Source organism: Lissotriton helveticus, chromosome 5_1 (genome assembly GCF_964261635.1).
Source record: "Lissotriton helveticus chromosome 5_1, aLisHel1.1, whole genome shotgun sequence".
Lineage (NCBI taxonomy): Eukaryota > Metazoa > Chordata > Amphibia > Caudata > Salamandridae > Lissotriton > Lissotriton helveticus.
In genome coordinates, this window is record NC_136065.1 from 1,637,398,173 (window position 1) to 1,637,417,966 (window position 19,794).

Here is a 19,794-nt window from a genome sequence, read left to right on the forward strand (position 1 = left end):
TCCCTAAATCCTGGAAACACGCCAAAGTACTACCCCTTTTGAAAAAACCAACTTTGGATCCACTTAGGCCTGATAGTTTTCGACCTATATCGTTGCTTCCCTATCTGGCGAAAGTGATGGAAGCACATGTCAATTCCACTCTGACTGCCTATTTGGAGTCTAATGGGATCCTTGATGACTCCCAGAATGGCTTCCGCGCTAATCATAGTACGGAGTCTGCCCTGTTAACAGTGACAGAGCATCTGAGGGCCTCCCTGGATATGGGCGCAACCTCTATCTTGGTTTTGCTGGATTTGAGTGCGGCCTTTGACACGGTCTCCCATAAGATACTACTTGAGAGACTGTGGGAGATCGGAGTCAGGGAAACGGCCCTGGACTGGTTCGCGTATTTTCTATCTGACCGTTCCTTCCAGGTGCACGCCCCGCCGTACTCATCCAGCAAGCTCCCTCTTGAATGTGGAGTGCCTCAGGGGTCTGCGCTCAGTCCCACATTGTTTAATGTGTACGTCCGCCCCCTGGCCTTGTTGGCTCGGGAACGTAAGATCTCATTAACATCTTATGCGGACGACACGCAACTTATTTTCAACTTTTCCAACAACAATGTGGAGGACCAAATCAGATTCCAGGAAGACATCTTGGCGATCTCTAGGTGGCTATCCAATAACTGCCTTCAGCTTAATGCCTCTAAAACAGAGGTACTTCTAGTTGGTAATGGCACGCAGACCTGGGAAGAGCACTGGTGGCCTCAGGCGCTGGGACCTGCTCCTTTGCCCAAGGAGTCGGTGAAAAATCTGGGGGTGCTACTGGACAATACTCTCAACCTGGAGTCCCATGCCCAAAAAGTGGCAGGCACCTGCTTTGGGCGTCTTCGCTCTCTTAAACCCATTCTTGTTTTTTTTGAGCCTGCTACTCGACAGATCATAGTCCAGGCCTCAGTTTTATCTCACCTGGACTATTGTAACGCCCTCATGCTGGGATCCAACTTGACGGCAATAAATAGGCTGCAAAGAGCACAGAACGCTGCCGCCCGCGTTCTATTTGCTCTACCCAAAACCTGCCACGCGTCCCCCCTTCTCCGTAGACTACACTGGCTTCCTATACAACAGCGCATCCACTTCAAAATCCTTTGCCTCACTCACAAAATCCTGTATAACATTGGCCCCCTAACTCTGCATGGTCTGTGTTCCTTCTATACGCCTACGCGCGCACTCCGCTCAGCGGACCTCTCACTGGCCTGTACTGTCAGAATTCGGAGGAGCAGAGCTGGTGGTCGGTCCTTCAGGTATCTGGCCCCTAAGCTCTGGAACTCTATCCCCCCTAAAGCCCGGGCTACCACTAATCACCTGCAATTCCGGAAACTCATAAAAACCTGGTTATTTGCATCCATCTAGCACCTCCTTTACCATACTAGGACCTGGCATGTCTGCAAGCGCTGGGACGCCCCGTTGCTGGGGTAGCCATGCGCTATATAAGCTAGTTTAACATAACAACATTTTACATTAAATCCTTGTGCTGAGAAGTTTGATATCAAACCTCAGTCTTCAGTGTAGCCATTATGGTGCTGCGGAGTTCGTAATAACAACCTCCCAGCACCATATACTCTTAATGGCATCACTGTACTTAATGTGTCCAGGAATGGTCATGGGAGCTGTAGGGGCACAGGGCTCATGCATCTGTGCCCACACCACTGGCATAGGACAACCAGCTAGTAGGGTGACTGATGTATGCCTGGGCAGTGTGTTTGTGGACATGGCCCACAGGGAGGTGTGCCATATCGACTCTTTGTTTAGTTCTGCACTAGGACACTCAGCCTGCAAAGGCATTGTGTGTGTGTGTCAGGGTGCAGGTCCCCTAAGGGTAGCCCAGTAAGTGCTGCAGCCCTTAGGGGTCTTTGTGAGAAAGTGCCATCTTTTTTGCATTGGTATGCCCCCACTTTTTTCTGAACTGCTGATGTACTTTGACTGAGTGTGCCCTGGGTTCCTGCCAACCAGGTACCCAGGGCCTGTGTTCCTTCCCTAAAACTGTGTTGGAACTAAAAACCCAATTGGCATCTCTGGCCACCTGTCAGCCCCTAGTAAATGGTACCCTAGGTACCCAGGGCATGGTGACCAGAGAAGACCCCTAAGGGATGCAGCCCTTACTGTGCCACCCTTAGGGGCCCTGTACCCTGACACCCACACACTGCCTTTGCAGGCTGAGTGCCTAAGTACAGAACTAAACAAGGAGTCGACATGGCACACATCCCTGTGTGAACAACGTTTGAGAGTGGGACGACATCTCACCCCAACCAATTGCACAGCTAAATGCTGTCTCCGTGGCAATCATATTTACTGACTTTTTTCATCACAGTACTCTGTCTTCCATCTTTTTCAACTTTCTTTCACTTTTTTCAACAACTTTTTTCAACAGTAATATCAATCCACACGCGGAATGAGAAGTGCCAATAAGTTTCTAATGCTCAAACTGTGTCCATCCGGACCGTCTGAAAGAACACGACTGTTGCAAAATTCATTTGAAGCAGCGTTTGTTAAATTAGAAAATCCAATGCATTTCGGGCGGCAAGCGCCCTTCGTCGGGGGTCACTGCTTCGGAGTGCTTAAGGTCTTACATATCGACTTTCGTTCGAACACGAGAGGTCTCCCTGTGAGCCTAACTGTGATTGTTATAGTAAACGGGGTTAAACCCAAATGGAGTCACAGGGACCTGGGTAGATAAGTGTTATGGGCAGGGGGTCCCGGACTTGAAAGAACAAGATATAGACAATACAGGATAATAAAGCATGGAATTAAAGAGGAGAAACAAATTCAAAGTACCATGTTTTTATTCACAGAGTACTTGTAGAAACCTTATCATAGGTATCTGATGTGTATTCACAAAAGTTTTTTTTACTTTTTCACAGTATTTATGCCCACATATGATGGAAAAGTGAAGGAAGGGGGGGTTGGTGCCGTGAGGGAATTCAGTGAAGAAGGTGAAGAGTAACACAATTCTCATTGGTCAAACAGAAAAGATTCATTAATCAATACTTCTCTATACAATCATAAGATGGTCCCCTGAGATCAGGTCACATGCGAAAATATATAGCACAGGTCATTACAAATTTTATAAGCCAAACAACCCATATAGCTGTACAATTCTTGCTGGCGATGGGAGTTGGTCAAATAGGCGAAAACAGTCTACGTTTCGACCCTATAACATGTAGGGATGCTTGCCCTTACAGCACGGGTCTTCTTCAGGGCAGTGGGGGCGGTGGGCGGACCTCCTAGGGTTAAAAAGAGTGAAAGAACTAATCAAGGTTCTGGGTCCATGCCAAAGCCTGCTTGGACAGCTCATTAAAAACATACACACATGAGGACTATAAAACCATTATGGTTCATCACGACATATTAGAGAAAACACAACGCTGGGCTAGGGATTACCTCACCCAAGTCACGATTTTGTTAAACTGAAAAGAAATGTGTAAATTACTTTTAGGGAATAAATAGAGTACCGGGCGCGTCAAGGACCTCGCGGTCTGAATCACTGGACCTCGTAGTAATCTGGGGGCCCGAACAAGAATAATAAAGCTAAGATTACACTTGAATTGCAGGGAATTAAAAAGTGAACACATCGCAAAACATTTACATTTGGCCATGCATTAGTTACCTCAATGATCATGAGTCGACTGCTGGAGAGTAGATCAATATCTGGAAGGGGCAGGGAGTTAATTAGTACCTTGTACTTATCGATCCCCAAACGCAGAAAAAGAACAAGGGGTTCAAACTACCACTCATTAGCGACTCACCTATCCAGTAGGTACTGCAAAGTCGCGATGGGGAATCAAGAAATCAACAGATGGTCACGATCCCGTGATCAGGAAGTAATCTCAATGCTCGTTGGTCTCGGACTTGGGGGTTACAGGAAATCAATACCTGGAAGGAGTGGGACTTGGTTAGTAACTGGTCCCCAATGCCAGATAGCGATGGAAACGAGGGTAAGGGAGGGGTTCAAGCAACCGCTCAATACCAACTCACCTACCCACTTGGTATTGAGGCACAGAGTAGTCGCGCCGGGGAACCTGCAGGCAACCGATGCTCAGGTCCCGTAACCAGGAAGTCAGGGAGGGGGCGTGGTCAGGCATATAACGTGTTATTATGGAAAGTAAAGAAAGACTGAGCGTCCATGTACTGGTTTGGTTGCCAGGTGGACCAGAGGCAACAATAAATAAAATGAGAATAGCAATCGCAAATTCAAAATGCGCTATAATCAAGGTTGTTTTATATTTCTAAAGGAAAAAAGGGCGCCAGTTGGATCATAACTCCGTTTGCGATGGTACAAATAGTGGTATACAAAACGTACTCAAGTTGAGTGATTCACTACAGGATCGCTACCCCCTTCTTCTGAAGATAGAAACAGTTTTGAAATACAAAAAAAATTCTCATCATTGCGATTTTAAGAAGCAAAATGATGAATGGGGTAGGCACACGTACTGGTGCCTCACGTCTATCCAAGGTCATGGCAACCACAACCAAAGCTTCTTCCTGGGGGATACTGGTGTAAAGAGACACAATATCACATGTTGCCAGAAGTTCTTCATTGGAATTAAAAGGACGTCCGTCCATTATGTTGATGGTATGCGTGGTATCACGTAGATATGTCTCCGTATGTTCAGCCAGTGGTTTCAAGAAAAAGTCAATATAACGGCACAGAGGTTCGAGTATCGAGCCGCACCCTGATACTATTGGTCGGCCCGGGGGGTTCTGCATATCCTTATGCACTTTCGGTAGTGTATATATAGTTGGGAGTCTGTTTTTTTGTTTGTTTGTTGAGATACTGGAATTCCTGTTCGGACACAAAACCTTGGTCCAAGCCATCTTTGGTTACTTTAAGTATTTCCATTGCAAGATCTTTGGACGGATCACCAGCCAGTTTCTTATAGCTGATCCCATCACCAAGTTGTCTCATAATCTCATCTGTGTATTTGTCCAAATCTTGGACAATGATTGCACCGCCCTTGTCAGCTGGTTTGACGATGACATCCTTGTTTTTTAGAGATGACAATGCCAACTTCTCTGCCTTGCTGATATTGTATTTGGTGTATTTTTTCTCATTTAGAATCTTTTTCACATCCCGTAGGACTATACTTTCATACGCCAAAATCCTTTGTGTCATTGCATAGTTAGGAGGCACAAAAATCGATGGTATTCGGAGACCTATGGTTGATAAGTTCATCTGTGGCGGTTTATTTTAGAAAAAGTACCGAAGTCTAATTTTCCTGAAGAAACTGCAATTCAGCTATTGTTGTGAATACGTTCGGTGGTCTAGTTGGTACATATGATAAACCTCGGCTGAGCACTTTGACTTCATCATCATTTAGAGCATAAGATGAAATATTAATCACTGGTGTGTTCACAGGTTTCACCACCTGTAATTCTTGCGACGGGTTGACCTCTCCCCGTGTTCCTCTGGAGGGAACCGGACCTGCTTCACTCCTCTCCCTCTCCCAGTGTCCCATTCTGCTCCCAAATTCTGTTGGCCCCTGCCCGTGCCTCTGTTCCAATTGTTGCCATGGCCCCGTGGCGGTCTCCATCCTCCCTGTCCTAAAAAAGGGTTTTGTGGGTATGATTGATCGTATGAGTCTTGATAAACATAAGGTCTGCTAGGACCAGGCTGTTCGGAGTCTTTACCAGAGCTGTATGATGAATCGGAAAATGTTATAAAGTTCCGTCTGCCCCTGAAACCTCCACGTCCCCACTGAGGAAGCGCCCTTGTGGGTCTTGACGATAGTAGTCTTCTTGTAGGTAAGGGTAGGTCTTTTTCTGATCATAAAAACGTAGATCACGTGCAAGCTTCTCTAGTTTCTTCTTGATAGTGACTGTTTCAAAATCTTGGAGTGTCGCAACCAACTTGGTCAGAGCTTCTTTGGAATTGGTGAGTGTCGAGTCACCAGCAATCTCTGCTTTCAAATCGGCTATCTGTTTTGTCAGTACTTGGACCTGCTCCGCCGCCGTCTCGATTCTCAACACCATCCAGTGTCGGAAACAATTGTTAGCGACAAAGCTAAATCCTTCCCTGAACTTCGGGATATCCACAAAACTGGCCGGTTCTACCTTTACTTGTTGCCCAACTGGTATAATATTAGATTGAAGGCATTGAGCAAGGAAATGGCCGTGCAATTTTGTCCTGATCAATTTTTTCTCAAGGCGCTCCAATTTATTAATCTTGTCATTGAGTGTGAAATCGATAGCCGGTGTGTTAGGGGATAGAAAATTATGTGATGGGTCATGAAGAAGTTGTTGGATGTAGTCCTCAGTGTATGCGAGGATGTCTTTATCTACCATTCTGTGGTAGCTACAAAAGCCAAAATATTTACAGATATTGATCTACTCTCCAGCAGTCGACTCATGATCATTGAGGTAACTAATGCATGGCCAAATGTAAATGTTTTTGCGATGTGTTCACTTTTTAATTCCCCACAATTCAAGTGAAATCTTAGCTTTATTATTCTTGTTCGGGCCCCCAGATTACTACGAGGTCCAGTAATTCAGACCGCGCGGTCCTGGACGCGCCCGGTACCCTATTTATTCCCTAAAGGTAATTTACACATTTCTTTTCAGTTTAACAAAATCGTGACTTGGGTGAGGTAATCCCTAGCCCAGCGTGGTGTTTTCTCTAATATGTCGTGATGAACCATAATGGTCTTATAGTCCTCATGTGTGTATGTTTTTAATGAGCTGTCCAAGCAGGCTTTCGCTGCTATGGCCAATTAGGGATCTCTCATGGACCCAGAAACTTGATTAGTTCTTTCACTCTTTTTAACCCTAGGAGGTCTGCCCACCGCCCCCACTGTCCTGAAGAAGACCCGCGCTGTAAGGGCAAGCATCCCTACATGTTATAGGGTCGAAACGTAGACTGTTTTCGCCTATTTGACCAACTCCCATCGCCAGCAAGAATTGTACAGCTATATGGGTTGTTTGGCTTATAAAATTTGTAATGACATGTGCTATATATTTTCGCATGTGGCCCTGATCTCAGGGGACCATCTTATGATTGTATAGAGAAGTATTGATTAATAAAGCTTTTCTGTTTGACCAATGAGAATTGTGTTACTCTTCACCTTCGTCACTGAATTCCCTCACGGCACCAACCCCCCGCTTCCTTCACTTTTCCATCATATGTGGGCATAAATACTCTGAAAAAGTAAAAAAAACTTTTGTGGATACACATCAGATAACCCAACTGTGATTGGGCAGGGCTACCCATCTTCAAAATGGCCGGAGCCCGGGGTCGTGCTTCACCTAGTCTCCCCCACTTGAGGGGTGGGGTTGGCACAGGCTGGCACCCCCCCTTCCTGACGTAGTTTTTCCCGCCAGTCTTCCTGCCAGAGTGGGGGTCAGGACAGGTGGGGGCCAGTAGCTGGGTACAGCAAATGGTCTGGAGAAGCTCACAGAGGCGGCAGGCCTTTGAAGCTTCCCCCTGCCCATCCTGGGGGAGGAGGCTTGGCACCTCGTCCCAGGATGTGAATTGTTGCAGGACCAGGAGAGCAGGCGCTCTCCACCCAGGGGTCCAGCAACATGTCTGCTGTGTGGCAGCCTCTGCAGCCACTCAGCCCAGATGTGGATTGTAGGTTAGGGTTTCAGAGGGCATCTTTAAGATGCCCTCTGGTGCATTTTACATTAAATCTCACACTGGCATCAGTGTGGGTTTAATGTGCTGAGAAGTTTGATATCAAACTTCTCAGTCTTCAGTGAAGCCATCATGGTGCTGTGGAGTTCGTAATGACGACCTCCCAGCACCATATACTCTTAATAGCATCACTGCACTTACAGTCTCCAGGAATGGCCATGGGTACTGTAGGGGCACAGGGCTCATGCACCTGTGCCCACACGTCTGGCATAGGGCACCCAGCTAGAGGGATGACTGATGTATGCCAGGGCAGTGGGTTTATGGGCATGGCACACAGGGATGTGTGCCGTGTCGACTCTTTGTTTAGTTCTGCACCTAGACACTCAGCCTGTAAAGGCAGTGTATGTGTGTCAGGGTACAGGGTGGCACAATACGTGCTGCAGCCCTTAGGGGTCTTCTGTGGTCACCATGCCCTGAGTACCTAGTGCACCATTTACTAGGGGCTGAAAGGTGGCCAGAGATGCCAATTGGGTGTAGGCTTTAGTACAGTTTTTAGGGAAGGAACACAGGCCTTGGGTGCCTGATTGGCAGGGACCCAGGGCACACCAAGGAAAAGTGCATCAGGTATCAGGCAAAAAGTGGGGGGTACTGCAACAGAAACTCACTTTCTCACAATAAGAGTGTCAGAACAACCTTCCCGCAGGTACCTTAAAAGACTCAGTTACCTTTTAAAATGCAGAGTATTTCTGGATAACATTTAAGTGTTTTATCAAATCAATTATGTTTATATTTGCCAGTAAAGTAAATCATATACAATAATTAATCAGTTCCTTAACCGTGTTCCTGACCTTTCATTTACTGTCTTACATTGAGAGGTTCGTAGTCCTTGTTTCACTGTAGACAAGTTGCAGAACCCAAAGTGCATTCAGAATTTAAACCTAAATGCTATTAAAAGTGTTTAGCACCATATTGCAATAATAGCCATGGGATGTGGTGACAGGACCTTTTTCAGCAGTCACAGTGGGGAAAGGAAAATGATACTTACCCAGTATGCATCTGTTCTTGGAATGCAGAGCTGTAGAATCACATGCTTTGCATAGCGCACCATCTAGTGTTGGGTCTGGATGTTTGCACTTTGTTTTTGTTCGAAGAAGTCTTTTCCAGTCACAAGGTAGGTGATTCCTCCTTTCAGTGATAGTGGGCATGGGCATTGGCTCCATTGTTAGATTGTTTGCTGCAGAGGGTGATAATGGAGTTAGTAAGATGTCCATGTATGTATGTATCCAAATAAGATATTACTGCAACAGTTATAGATACCCGGGAAGGCGCATGTGAATCTACAGCTCTACATGCCAGAAACAGATGCATACGGCGTAAGTAGCATTTTCCGGTCGAGGCATGAGAGCTGTACATCGCAAGCTTTGCATAGACTATACAGCAGTTATCTCCTAAGCAGCGGTTAACCTGCAGCTGTTGCAGTCGTCTGAAATAGTGTACGTAAAACTGCTTGGCCCACACTAGCTTGCTGTCTTGCTAACACATTCACACAATAGTGTTTTTTGAGGGTTTGAGGTGTAGACCATGTTGCAGCTTTGCAGATATCATCTATGGGTATATTTCCTAAGAATGTCATAGAAGCCCCTAGTTTGCTTGTGGAGTGCGCTCTAGTGGGGATTGTTAGTGTTCACTTTGCTTTTACATAGCATGTCTGAATGCACTTGACTATCCACCTTGCAATGCCCGATTTTACTCTAGGATTGCCTTTTGTGGTGGAGCAAAAGCGACAAATAGTTGTTTTGCGTTGCGGAAAGGTTTAGTCCTTTCTACATAGTAAAGGAGTGCTCATGTCACATCTAAAGTGTGCAAATCACACTCTGCCACAGAATCTGGTTGAGGGAAGAATACAGACAACTCGACAGATTGGTTCATATGAAAGGCAGATATTACCTTTGGTAGAAATATAGGGTTAGTGCCAAGAACCACTTTATTTTGGTGTACTTGTAAAAATGGTTCTTCTATGGTTAGTTCCTGAAGCTTACCCACTCTTCTCAGTGATGTGATAGCTATGAGGAAAGCTACCTTCCAAGGAAGAAATAGCAGTTCACTTCAATGCAATGGCTCAAAGGGTGGACCCATTAGTCTGTTGAGGACAATGTTGAGATTCCATACTGGAGCAGGTGGAAGTCTTGGAGGAATGATTTTTTAAGTTCCTCCATAAATGCTTTTATGCAAGGCACTCTAAAGCTAGGCAGATGTTGTCTGTTCGGTAGGTATGCAGTTATTGCAGCAAGATGTAAGTGTATAGAAGAGTACTTTAAGTTGGACCACTGCAGGTGTCGTAAATAGCAAATAATGTTTTGAACTGAAGCGTCTAGCGGACTGATTTGATTGTTATTGCAATATATTACAAATCGGCCGTCCACCAACACTAGATCGAATAACAGACCCTGAGGCTGGTTCCACTGATGTGATAAGCACTCCTGAAGGGGACACATCTGAAGTTTTGCGTAAGTCACTATAAGAATGCAAGGTGCATCATCCATAGAAACTGCATGAACACTCGAGCTGGCTTTGAGTGTTGAGGCTGAAACTGACCGAGTAGAGTCTGCACGCTGCAAATTCTGGCCAGATTGGGATAGGCCAAAGCCTTTTGTGTATTTATTGTGCCTCCCAGGTACGCATGTGTGTTGGATGGCTGCAGATGGGACTTGGACAAGTTTACTGTGAATCCAAGATTGTGAAGCAACTGCACTGTTTTGTGAGTGATGTAGACAGCTATCTTGCGAGCTGGCTTTTATTAGTCAGTCGTCAAAATATGGGGAGAAGTGAATGTGTTGCCTTCAAAGATGAGCTGCGATTACAGCTAGGCACTAGTTGAATACTCTGGGTGCGGTAGTTACTCCGAATGGGAGCACTTTGAACTGACAGTGCTATCCTGCTACTACGAACCTGAGGTACCTGCGGTCAGCAGGATGTATTAGTATATGTAAATAGGCGTCCTTAGGTCCAGAGTGGAGAGAATGTCGCCTAGTTGAAGGAGCGGGAGCTCTTGCTGGAGTGTAGCCATGTGAAAGTGGTCCAACTGATTGTATAGGTTTAGTTCTCGGAGGTCTAGTGTAAGCCTGAGAGAAACGTCCTTCTTGGGAATCAAGAAGTACAGGGAGTATACACAGGCCCCTTCATATTTTAATTGAACTGGTTCCATAGCTACTTTTTCTAACAGAGAAAGTACGTCTAGCTTCAGACGGGTAAGATGTTCCTGTGAGATTGTGCGTGACCTTGGAGGAATGTTTGGGGGAAGTGTCTAAAAGTTCCAGACAGTAACCATATTGGATAATTTGCTAAATCCATGTGTCTGAGGTGATTGTGTTCCAGACAGGGAGAAATTGAGAGAGACGTCCCCCTACAGGAGTGGAATGATCGGAGGGTAGCGGAAGGAAGTCACTGCTTGTTGTTTGTGAGGGAGGTGCGTGTCGAGTTGCTCCTACCTCTTCCCTTACCATTCTTTCCTCTAAAATCTCTGAAATAAGCTCTTGATGAGGGCGATTGGTTGTTGCCCTTGTAAGAGGAGAGGGATTTTCTGTGGAAATATTTTTAGAGCCACCCTTGTAACAGAAGCGCTGAAAGGAACTTCTATTCACTGTTAACTGCAAAGCCCCCATGGAATTTGCAACCTCAGGGTCTTTCTTCATCTTTTCCAGCAAGGTGTCAACTACAGAGGTGTTCCTTATCAAATGGCTGGTTGACAATGGAGGCCTGTACCTCAGGTTTGAACCCTGAAATTCTCAACGATGCATGTCTGTGTAGCAGTACGCTGGTGTTTACTGCGCACGCTGCTGTGTCTGCTGCAGCTAGGTCACACTTGATGGAGGTATTGTGGATAAGTTTACCCTCCTGGATAAGATCGTTTGCCTTAGATTTATGCTCATCAGGCAGAAATTTAATACGTTTTTCTAACTCATCGTAATGAGCGCTATTATATCTGGCCAACAAAGCCTGAGGATTGGCGATGCACCAATGATTAGCTGCTTGTGAGGCTATCCTTTTACCAGAGGCATCAATTAACTAAGACTCCTTGTCAGGAGGAGGAGCCTCACCGGTGGTCTGGGAGTTCGCCCTCTTGCGAGCATTAGAAACCACAAGAGAGTCTAAGAGCAGCTGACCCTTGATGTGGACCGGGTCAGTAGGTGCTGGTTAATATTTCTTTTCAAGCCTGGGCGTGATGATTCTTGCCCTTACAGGATCTTTGAAAACTTCATCTGCATGTTTAAGCATTGGCAGTGTGTGTGTAGTTTGAGAGGAACTTAGGGTCTCAAACAAAAAGTCCTCCTCTAAAGCCTCCTTATGTAGTTCCATCTCATGGTAATGATCAGCTCTGTTAGGAAGCTCAACATAGCCTATATTGTTGTGAGGTGGTGATGGCCTGAAAAGGTAAAAGTCAGGGTCAGTATCTGTGTGTGGGTCAGTGTCATAATCCTCCATTGGGTCAACATCTTGTGGCCTATGCTCATCATCATCCCCTTCATCCTGTGGGGTAGGTGATTGTGGTGGTAGTGAATTAGTGGGTGTTATAAGTAATTGAGGATTAGTAGGTGAAGGTGGTGGAACATAAGGAGGTGAAGGGTTAGTACCCTCATTACTTTTCTTCAAGGGCATGTGGTGCTCATCCTGTTGGCCCACTTTCCTTTTTTCAGGCAGTTTGGCATGAATATGTTCATTATCTGGGTTAATAACCAGTTCTTTCAAACTCTCCTATACCGAAGACTTGGACTTCGAAGATGGAACGTGAACCAGGATTTGCTTTGATTTCGGCGCCGAGGATTTAGTTTCGGCAATGGTGTGGGGCTGACTCAGTCCTGAGCCGGAAGGATTCTCTTTGTGTTTCGGCACCGGGCCTGCAGGCAGGGTGCTCTAAACAGCAGAGCAGAGGAAGGACCAGAGCCTTTTTTGTCTTGTGTTGTTGGGGCAAGGGTGTTTCTGCACTCACGGTACATGGACTTCGAAGATGGAACGTGAACCAGGATTTGCTTTGATTTCGGCGCCGAGGATTTAGTTTCGGCAATGGTGTGGGGCTGACTCAGTCCTGAGCCGGAAGGATTCTCTTTGTGTTTCGGCACCGGGCCTGCAGGCAGGGTGCTCTAAACAGCAGAGCAGAGGAAGGACCAGAGCCTTTTTTGTCTTGTGTTGTTGGGGCAAGGGTGTTTCTGCACTCACGGTACATTGACCCAGTGTAACTTGCTCCTCCTCTTCCATGTCGGTGTCCGCTTCAGACACAGAGTTATGTTAGTCTTCCTCGGCTCCTTGAGCTTGTGTTTCTTCTCAGTCGGAATCTTCGCCAGAGATGTCCGGTACAGAGCCACCTTGGTGATGCATCTCCTGACGTCGAGCCTGACTGTCACAAAGCGTCTTCTTTTATTGAAACAACCGGCACGTGTCGCAGTATTTTTCACCGTGTTCAAGGGACAAACAGAGGTTGCACACTTTGTGCAGGTCGGTGCGCGGCAACTTATTGCGACACCCGAGACACAGCTTGAATGGAGTCAGTTCCACTGACTGCTAGCGAGCCCGGCGCAGGTAAACCCAGCGGTCCGCCACGAGTTTTGCGATCGAAACGATGCGCGAAGAATGGGAAACGCGATCGAGAGACAATACAGTCAAGGGTAGTGGATTGCGCGTCGAAGGGAACCCGAGATAACGTACCGAACCAGAGTGCAAACATCCGGACACAACACTAGATGGCGAGCAATGCAAAGCATGTGAACTACAGCTCACATGCCTCGAACATTATCTTTCAACAGGAGAAGGACTGAACCAGCTAACTCTACACTCCTCACTAAATTCCCAGTCATCTCAGTGACCGAGGTTGAGACCCTTATCCATCACATAAAATCTGGATCCCCTTCTGATCTCATTCCTGCTAAGGTTATTCCTTCTCTGACCAAACCGCTCGCTCCAGAGGTCCAATTTCTAATCAATCTCTCTATTACAGAGGGTAAAGTCCCACAGGAGTGGAAAATCACCTAAGTCAGACCCATCTGCCAGAATGTCAAAACACAATGGACAGATCTTTCTAATCTTCGACCCATTTCGCGCCTTCCATTTCTGTGCAAACTTATGGAGAAACAAGTTAACAACCATCTTTCCAACTTTGTCGAATAGACTGGATGTTTAGATCATTCCCAGTCGGGTTTTAGGCCCAGACACAGCAGCGAATCTGCTTTACTGACTGTTACAGACAGTATTAGAATGTCCCTGGATAAGGGCAATTCTATGATTCTGGTGCTGTTGGACCTATCCGCAGCGTTCGACACAATATCCCACTGTGTCTTGCTCAGAAGAATGGAAGAGGCGGCACTAAGATCTGGCTTTGGCTTGGATGAGGAGCTTTCTGTCGGATCACTTTCAGAGCGTTAACCTGGGTGCATTTCGTTCGGCTCCTCTGGAATTGACCAAGGGAGTACCGCAGGGCTCGTGCTTGAGCCCTACCTTGTTTATTATCTATGATGTTCCCTTGGCCAATCTCCTAAGGAAATATGGGTTTATCCCCATATCATATGCAGACGACACGCAGCTTCTCTTCCCATTTGACAAATTTACAGCTTCAGTTCAGTTGGCCTTCTCCAATGGGATGAGAGCCATATCCCATTGGATGGTAGACAACTTTCTGCAGTGTAATGTGGAGAAGACGGAGGTTATGCTCTTTGGATAAGACCCCCTTGCTATGGACCCCTGACTGGTGGCCATCTGAGTTGGGTCTCCATCCTGCTCCTAAACGCATAGTAAAAAATCTTGGTATACGCTTGGATCGTTCACTTAACCTAAAAGAAAATGTTGCCCAGACAATCGATTCATGTTTCCATGCAATAGGTTTACTGCGTCAAGTCTTCCCTCTGCTTCCTGATACGATCCGCAGAACCTTGGTCCAGGCATTAGTACGAAGTCGCCTGGACTATTGCAATGGCCTGTTGATATCGGCCAAGGAAAGCTCATTAAATAGACTGCAGGTGGTCCACAATACGGCAGCACAGCTGGTCCTGAACGCCCCTCCAAGGACCTCTTCATATCCCCTTCTTGTGAAGCTACATTGGCTTCCAATTCGTCAGCGAACCAAGTTTAAAACCTGCTGTACTATTCATAAAGCACTACACAATTTAGGCCCTCTATACCTTGCAGAGAAATTTGTACCTTACGTTCCGTCTAGATCCCTCCGCTCTAGCAGTAAACACCTCCTGGAAGTACCCTCTGTAAAAAAAAGCCAGGCTAGGAGAAAAAGCCATCCATCGGGACCTCCCCTATGGAATGACCTTCCGCTCTCCCTCAGACAGTGTTATGAACATCTTTCATTTAGAAAATTGTTAAAAACGTTCTTGTTTTGCGATGTTTAATTTTACTAAGGAACTACTGCCTCTTTCCTAGTCCGTATAAGCACAGAGATACCCCTTCGGGGGTCGGTTCTAGCGCAATATAAACAAATAAATAAATAAGGCAATACAAGAATACTTACTGTGTTAGAGACACTCTAACATAAGTTCTGTAACAAAAACAAACCAGCTTGCATTTGTCAATTATTAACATATGGTGATAAACATTAATTCCTGCATTCTAATCAATTAAAACTTGGACAATGTAGAGAATTAAAAGTCATCTGACAGGAATACTCACTACTCTCTTGATGTCAGGTGTTCGCAATTGGATACGTTTAAACTGTTCCACCTTGAGCTCATCCACATCCTCCTTTAGCTCCCAGGTGCTGTCTTCATATGGTAAAGAGCACCATTTCACCAAGTAATAGATTAACGCCTGGAATAACAAACAAGAAACCATGAAAAAAAAGAAAGATTCAAGGAACCCATGAAGAGACGGGAAAGGAAAAAGTACATGATAGAAAACATGAGATGAAAGAAAACATCCCCAGTACATTAAACAAGTCGCAGCAAAACCCAAAGGGATATAGTATGATCACTGCTGCTTCATTCTATTTAATCCTTCCTCATGCTTTATTAGTGTAAATGGAGAGTTTTCCATCCTTTGGAACAAGGATTACCATGTACGCAGGTGAAGTAACGTAAGATCATTTAAGAAAGCAAGGAACAACCCTATTCTTTCCAATAGGAGAGGTGGACAGGTCCATGTGAATCTACAACACTCCTTCGTCAAAGAGAGCCTTAGAGGAAAGTAACATTTTCCATTTGCAACATATGTTGTTGTTGATCACATGCTGAGACAGACTGAACACCCCTTAGCCTCTAAAGCTGTGGCTGATGGAAGGTAGTAACACATATTTCTAATGAAGTTCTTAACTCTGTTGAATCCTCTTGTGCTTCTCTACCATCATAAATCCAAACACAGTAATGAGCATGAGTAACAGAAAACTGGGGAAATAGAGTATGTCAAAAGCTAATCTTTGAACAAAGAAGGGAGGTTGTAGGAAGCTGGATCTGCATGTACTGTACCAAAGTAAGGTATAGTGTGTACAGAGTCCAGTGGAACCCCAAAGGTAGGTAGAGGTAAAGTAGATAGTACCTCACTCTCTATTTGTGGCAGTGTGGGCAAGCAGTAAGGCTTTATCAAAAGGTAGTATTAAGCATTTATTGTACACACTCAGGCAAGCTAGGATGTCACACACTTAAAGATTGAACTCAGACCAATTTGTTGGCAAAAAAATGAATATGCTACTTACCAGTATGCATCTGTTCTTGGCATGTAGGGCTGCTAACATTCATATCTTAGCATTAGATCGCCGCCTAGTGTTGGGTCCGGATGATCGCACATTGTTGTCCTGGAAGAGTCTTCGAAGTATCCTGAGATAGGTGGCTCCTCCCCTGGACTACAGTGCGCATGGGCATCGGCTCCATCCCCAGATTGTTTTTCGCCATTATGGCAGAAGATGGAGTGAAAAGTGTAAAGGATGTCCATGCTAATGACTGAATACAATAGTATATCTGCAGCTGCAACAGGCACCGGGGAGGAGGGTGGGCGATATGAATGTTAGCAGCCCTACATGCCAAGAACAGATGCATACTGGTAAGTAGCATATTCAGTTCGAGGCATGTGGGCTGCTAAATTCATATCTTAGCATAGAATACATAGCAGTCCCTCCATCAGCGGCGGTTGCCCGTGCCAGCTGCAGAAACCTGAAAGAGTGTCTTGAGAACAGCCTGTCCTACAGCAGCTTGCTGCTTGGAATGCACATCAACACAGTAGTGTTTTGTAAAGGTATGTGGTGTAACCCACGTGGCTGCTCTGCAAATGTCCTCTAAAGGAATGTTTCCTAGGAAAGCCATGGATGCCCCCAATTTGCGTGTGGAGTGCGCTCTTGGGGGTATCGTTAGAGTGCGCTTGGCCTTTTGATAACATATTTGGATGCACTTAACAATCCACCTGGCTATTCCTGCTTTGGAAATAGGGTTGCCTTTGTGTTGTGGTGCGAAGGCAACAAAAAGTTGTTTTGTCTTTCTAAAGGGTTGTGTCCTGTCTATGTAGTACATCAACGCCCTCCGTACATCTAAGGTATGGAGCATTCTTTCCGCTACCGTTTGTGGGTTTTGAAAGAATGCCGGCAAGTCAATAGTTTGGTTGAGATGAAACTGTGACACCACCTTCGGAAGGAATTTGGGGTTAGTGCGTAGCACTACCCTATTTGGATGAATCTGAATGAAAGGCTCTTGGATTGTGAGCGCTTGTAGCTCACTAACCCGCCTCAGTGACGTAATAGCTATTAGGAAAGCTACTTTCCACGTTAGGAACTGGAGTTCACACGAGTGCAGTGGCTCAAAAGGTGGTCCCATCAGTCTGGTGAGGACCACATTGAGGTTCCACACCGGAGCTGGTGGTGTTCTTGGGGGAATGACTCGTTTCAGACCTTCAAGGAAAGCTTTAATGGCAGGCACTCTGAAGACAGAGATGCTGCCTGTTCTGAAGATAAGCCGCTATGGCGGATAGATGTATCCGAATGGAAGTGTACGCTAGATTGCACTTGTAAAGATGCAACAGATAGCAAATGATGTTAGGGATAGATGCATCTAGCGGGTTGATGTCATTGGCTGTACAGTAAATGACAAAACGCTTCCATTTCGCAGCATAGCATGCTCTGGTAGTTGGCTTCCTTGCCTCCTTGATGATGTCCATGCATTCCGGAGGTAGGTTAAGGTATCCAAACTCTAGGACTTCAGGAGCCAGATCGCCAGGCTGAGCTGTTGCGGATCTGGATGCTGAATTTCTCCATGGTTCTGCGTCAAAAGTCTGGGCGTGAGGCGCAGTCTTTGATGCGGCACCACCGAGAGTTCGAGGAACGTGGTGTACCATGCTTGGCGCGCCCACGTTGGAGCAACTAGGATGAGAGTCATCGCGTGCTGCCTTAGCTTTCTTGCCACCAGCGGTATCAGAGGGGCTGGCGGAAAAGCGTACGCAAATTTGCCTGACCAGTTCATCCATATCGCATTCCCCTGCGACTGTGGGTGAGGGAACCTGGCGGCAAAGTGTTGGCATTTTGCGTTTTCTTTTGTGGCAAACAGGTCTATCTCCGGATGACCCCACTGCTTGAAGTACGGGTGGAGGACAGATGGGTGTATCTCCCACTCGTGCATTTGATGGCTGTATCTGCTGAGCAGATCCGCCATCTGATTGTCCTTTCCCGGGAGGTGTTCTGCCATGAGGAAAATGTTCCTCTGAATGGCCCACTTCCACATGCTCTGAGCCAGATGAGACAGCTGTGGCGAGTGGGTGCCCCCCTGCTTTTGAATGTAGTACATCGCGGTCATGTTGTCCGTCCGGACTAACACTACCTTGTTGCACAGATGTACAATGAAGGACTTGATCGCCATGAAGATTGCCATCAGTTCCAGATAATTGATGTGCATCCTCTGTTGCGTCGTCCATGGTCCCTGCACTGTGTAAGTGAGCAGATGAGCGCCCCATCCCTGGAGAGATGCGTCCGTTGTCAGGATAATCTGTGGCACTGGCTCTTGGAACAGTCGGCCCTTGCAAAGGTTGTGTGGAGTCCACCAATGCAGAGAGTCGTATGCCCGACTGGTAACCAACACTAGGTCTGTCAATTGTCCCTGAGCCTGTGTCCACTGATTTGCTAAGCACTCCTGGAGCGGGCGCATATGTAACCGTGCGTGAGGGACTATGAAGATGCAGGAGGCCATCATGCCTATCAACTGCATGAACACTCTCGCTGGAAGCGAGTGTTGTGGTCTGAACTTCTGGATTAGAGACTGCATGCTGTCTATCCTGACTTGGTTTGGTTGAGCCATGGCCGTCAGGGTATTGATCGTCGCACCTAGAAACTGCCGGACATGTGCCGGCTGAAGATGCGACTTTGGGTAGTTCAACGAGAAACCTAGATTGTGAAGGAGGTGAATGGTAGTCGACATGTCCGCGGCGCACTGTTGTTCCGACTTGGCTTGAACGAGCCAGTCGTCCAGGTAGGGGTAGACATGGATGTTCTGCCTCCTGAGGTGCGCTGCTACTGTCGCCAGACACTTGGTAAACACCCTTGGGGCTGTGGTGACTCCGAAGGGTAGGACCTTGAACTGGTAATGCCTGCCTTGAATAGTGAACCTGAGGTATTTCCTGTGGGACGGGTGTAGTGGAATGTGGAAATAAGCATCCTTGAGATCTAAGGTTGCTAAGAAGTCCCCTTGGTTTAACAAGGGAAGAATCTGTTGCAGTGTAAGCATATGGAAATGTTCTGATAGTATGTACAGGTTGAGGGGACGTAGATCTAGAATGGGTCTGAGAGATCCGTCCTTCTTTGGAATAAGGAAGTACAGGGAATATACCCCTGTGCCTTCCTCTTCCACCGGCACGAGCTCGATTGCGCCTTTGTGCAGCATCGCCACTACTTCCTGCTGCAATAAGTGCAAGTGCTCTGCGGACATAGGCCTTTGCCTTGGCGGAATGTTGGGTGGAGTGGATTTCAACTCTAGGCAATAACCATACTGGACTAGTTGTCGCACCCACCTGTCTGTGGTGATGTTTCTCCAGACGGGCAGGAACTGCTGCAGTCTCCCCCCGACAGGTGTTAAGTGGTCGGGGGGCAGTGACAGAGAGTCACTGTTTGCTTGGGGTAGAGGAGCGGGAGCTGTTGTTTCCTCTGCCGCGACCTCTGTTGCTGTTATTTCTGTAACCTCCCTTGTTCTGTTTTGTGAACGAGGATTGTGCTCCACCTCTTGAGAATTGCGA

At 46.5% G+C, this 19,794-nt stretch overlaps 1 protein-coding gene across 1 annotated transcript in view; it reads right to left on the reverse strand.

Annotated features, from left to right (window-relative positions):
* The window catches only part of LOC144755671 (chromodomain-helicase-DNA-binding protein 8-like), a 1,307,007-nt gene that overhangs the window by 1,053,414 nt on the left and 233,799 nt on the right, over positions 1–19,794 (reverse strand). Inside the window, 1 exon segment of the mRNA XM_078644841.1 lies at positions 15,268–15,405. Coding sequence (XP_078500967.1) covers positions 15,268–15,405 — 138 coding nt within the window.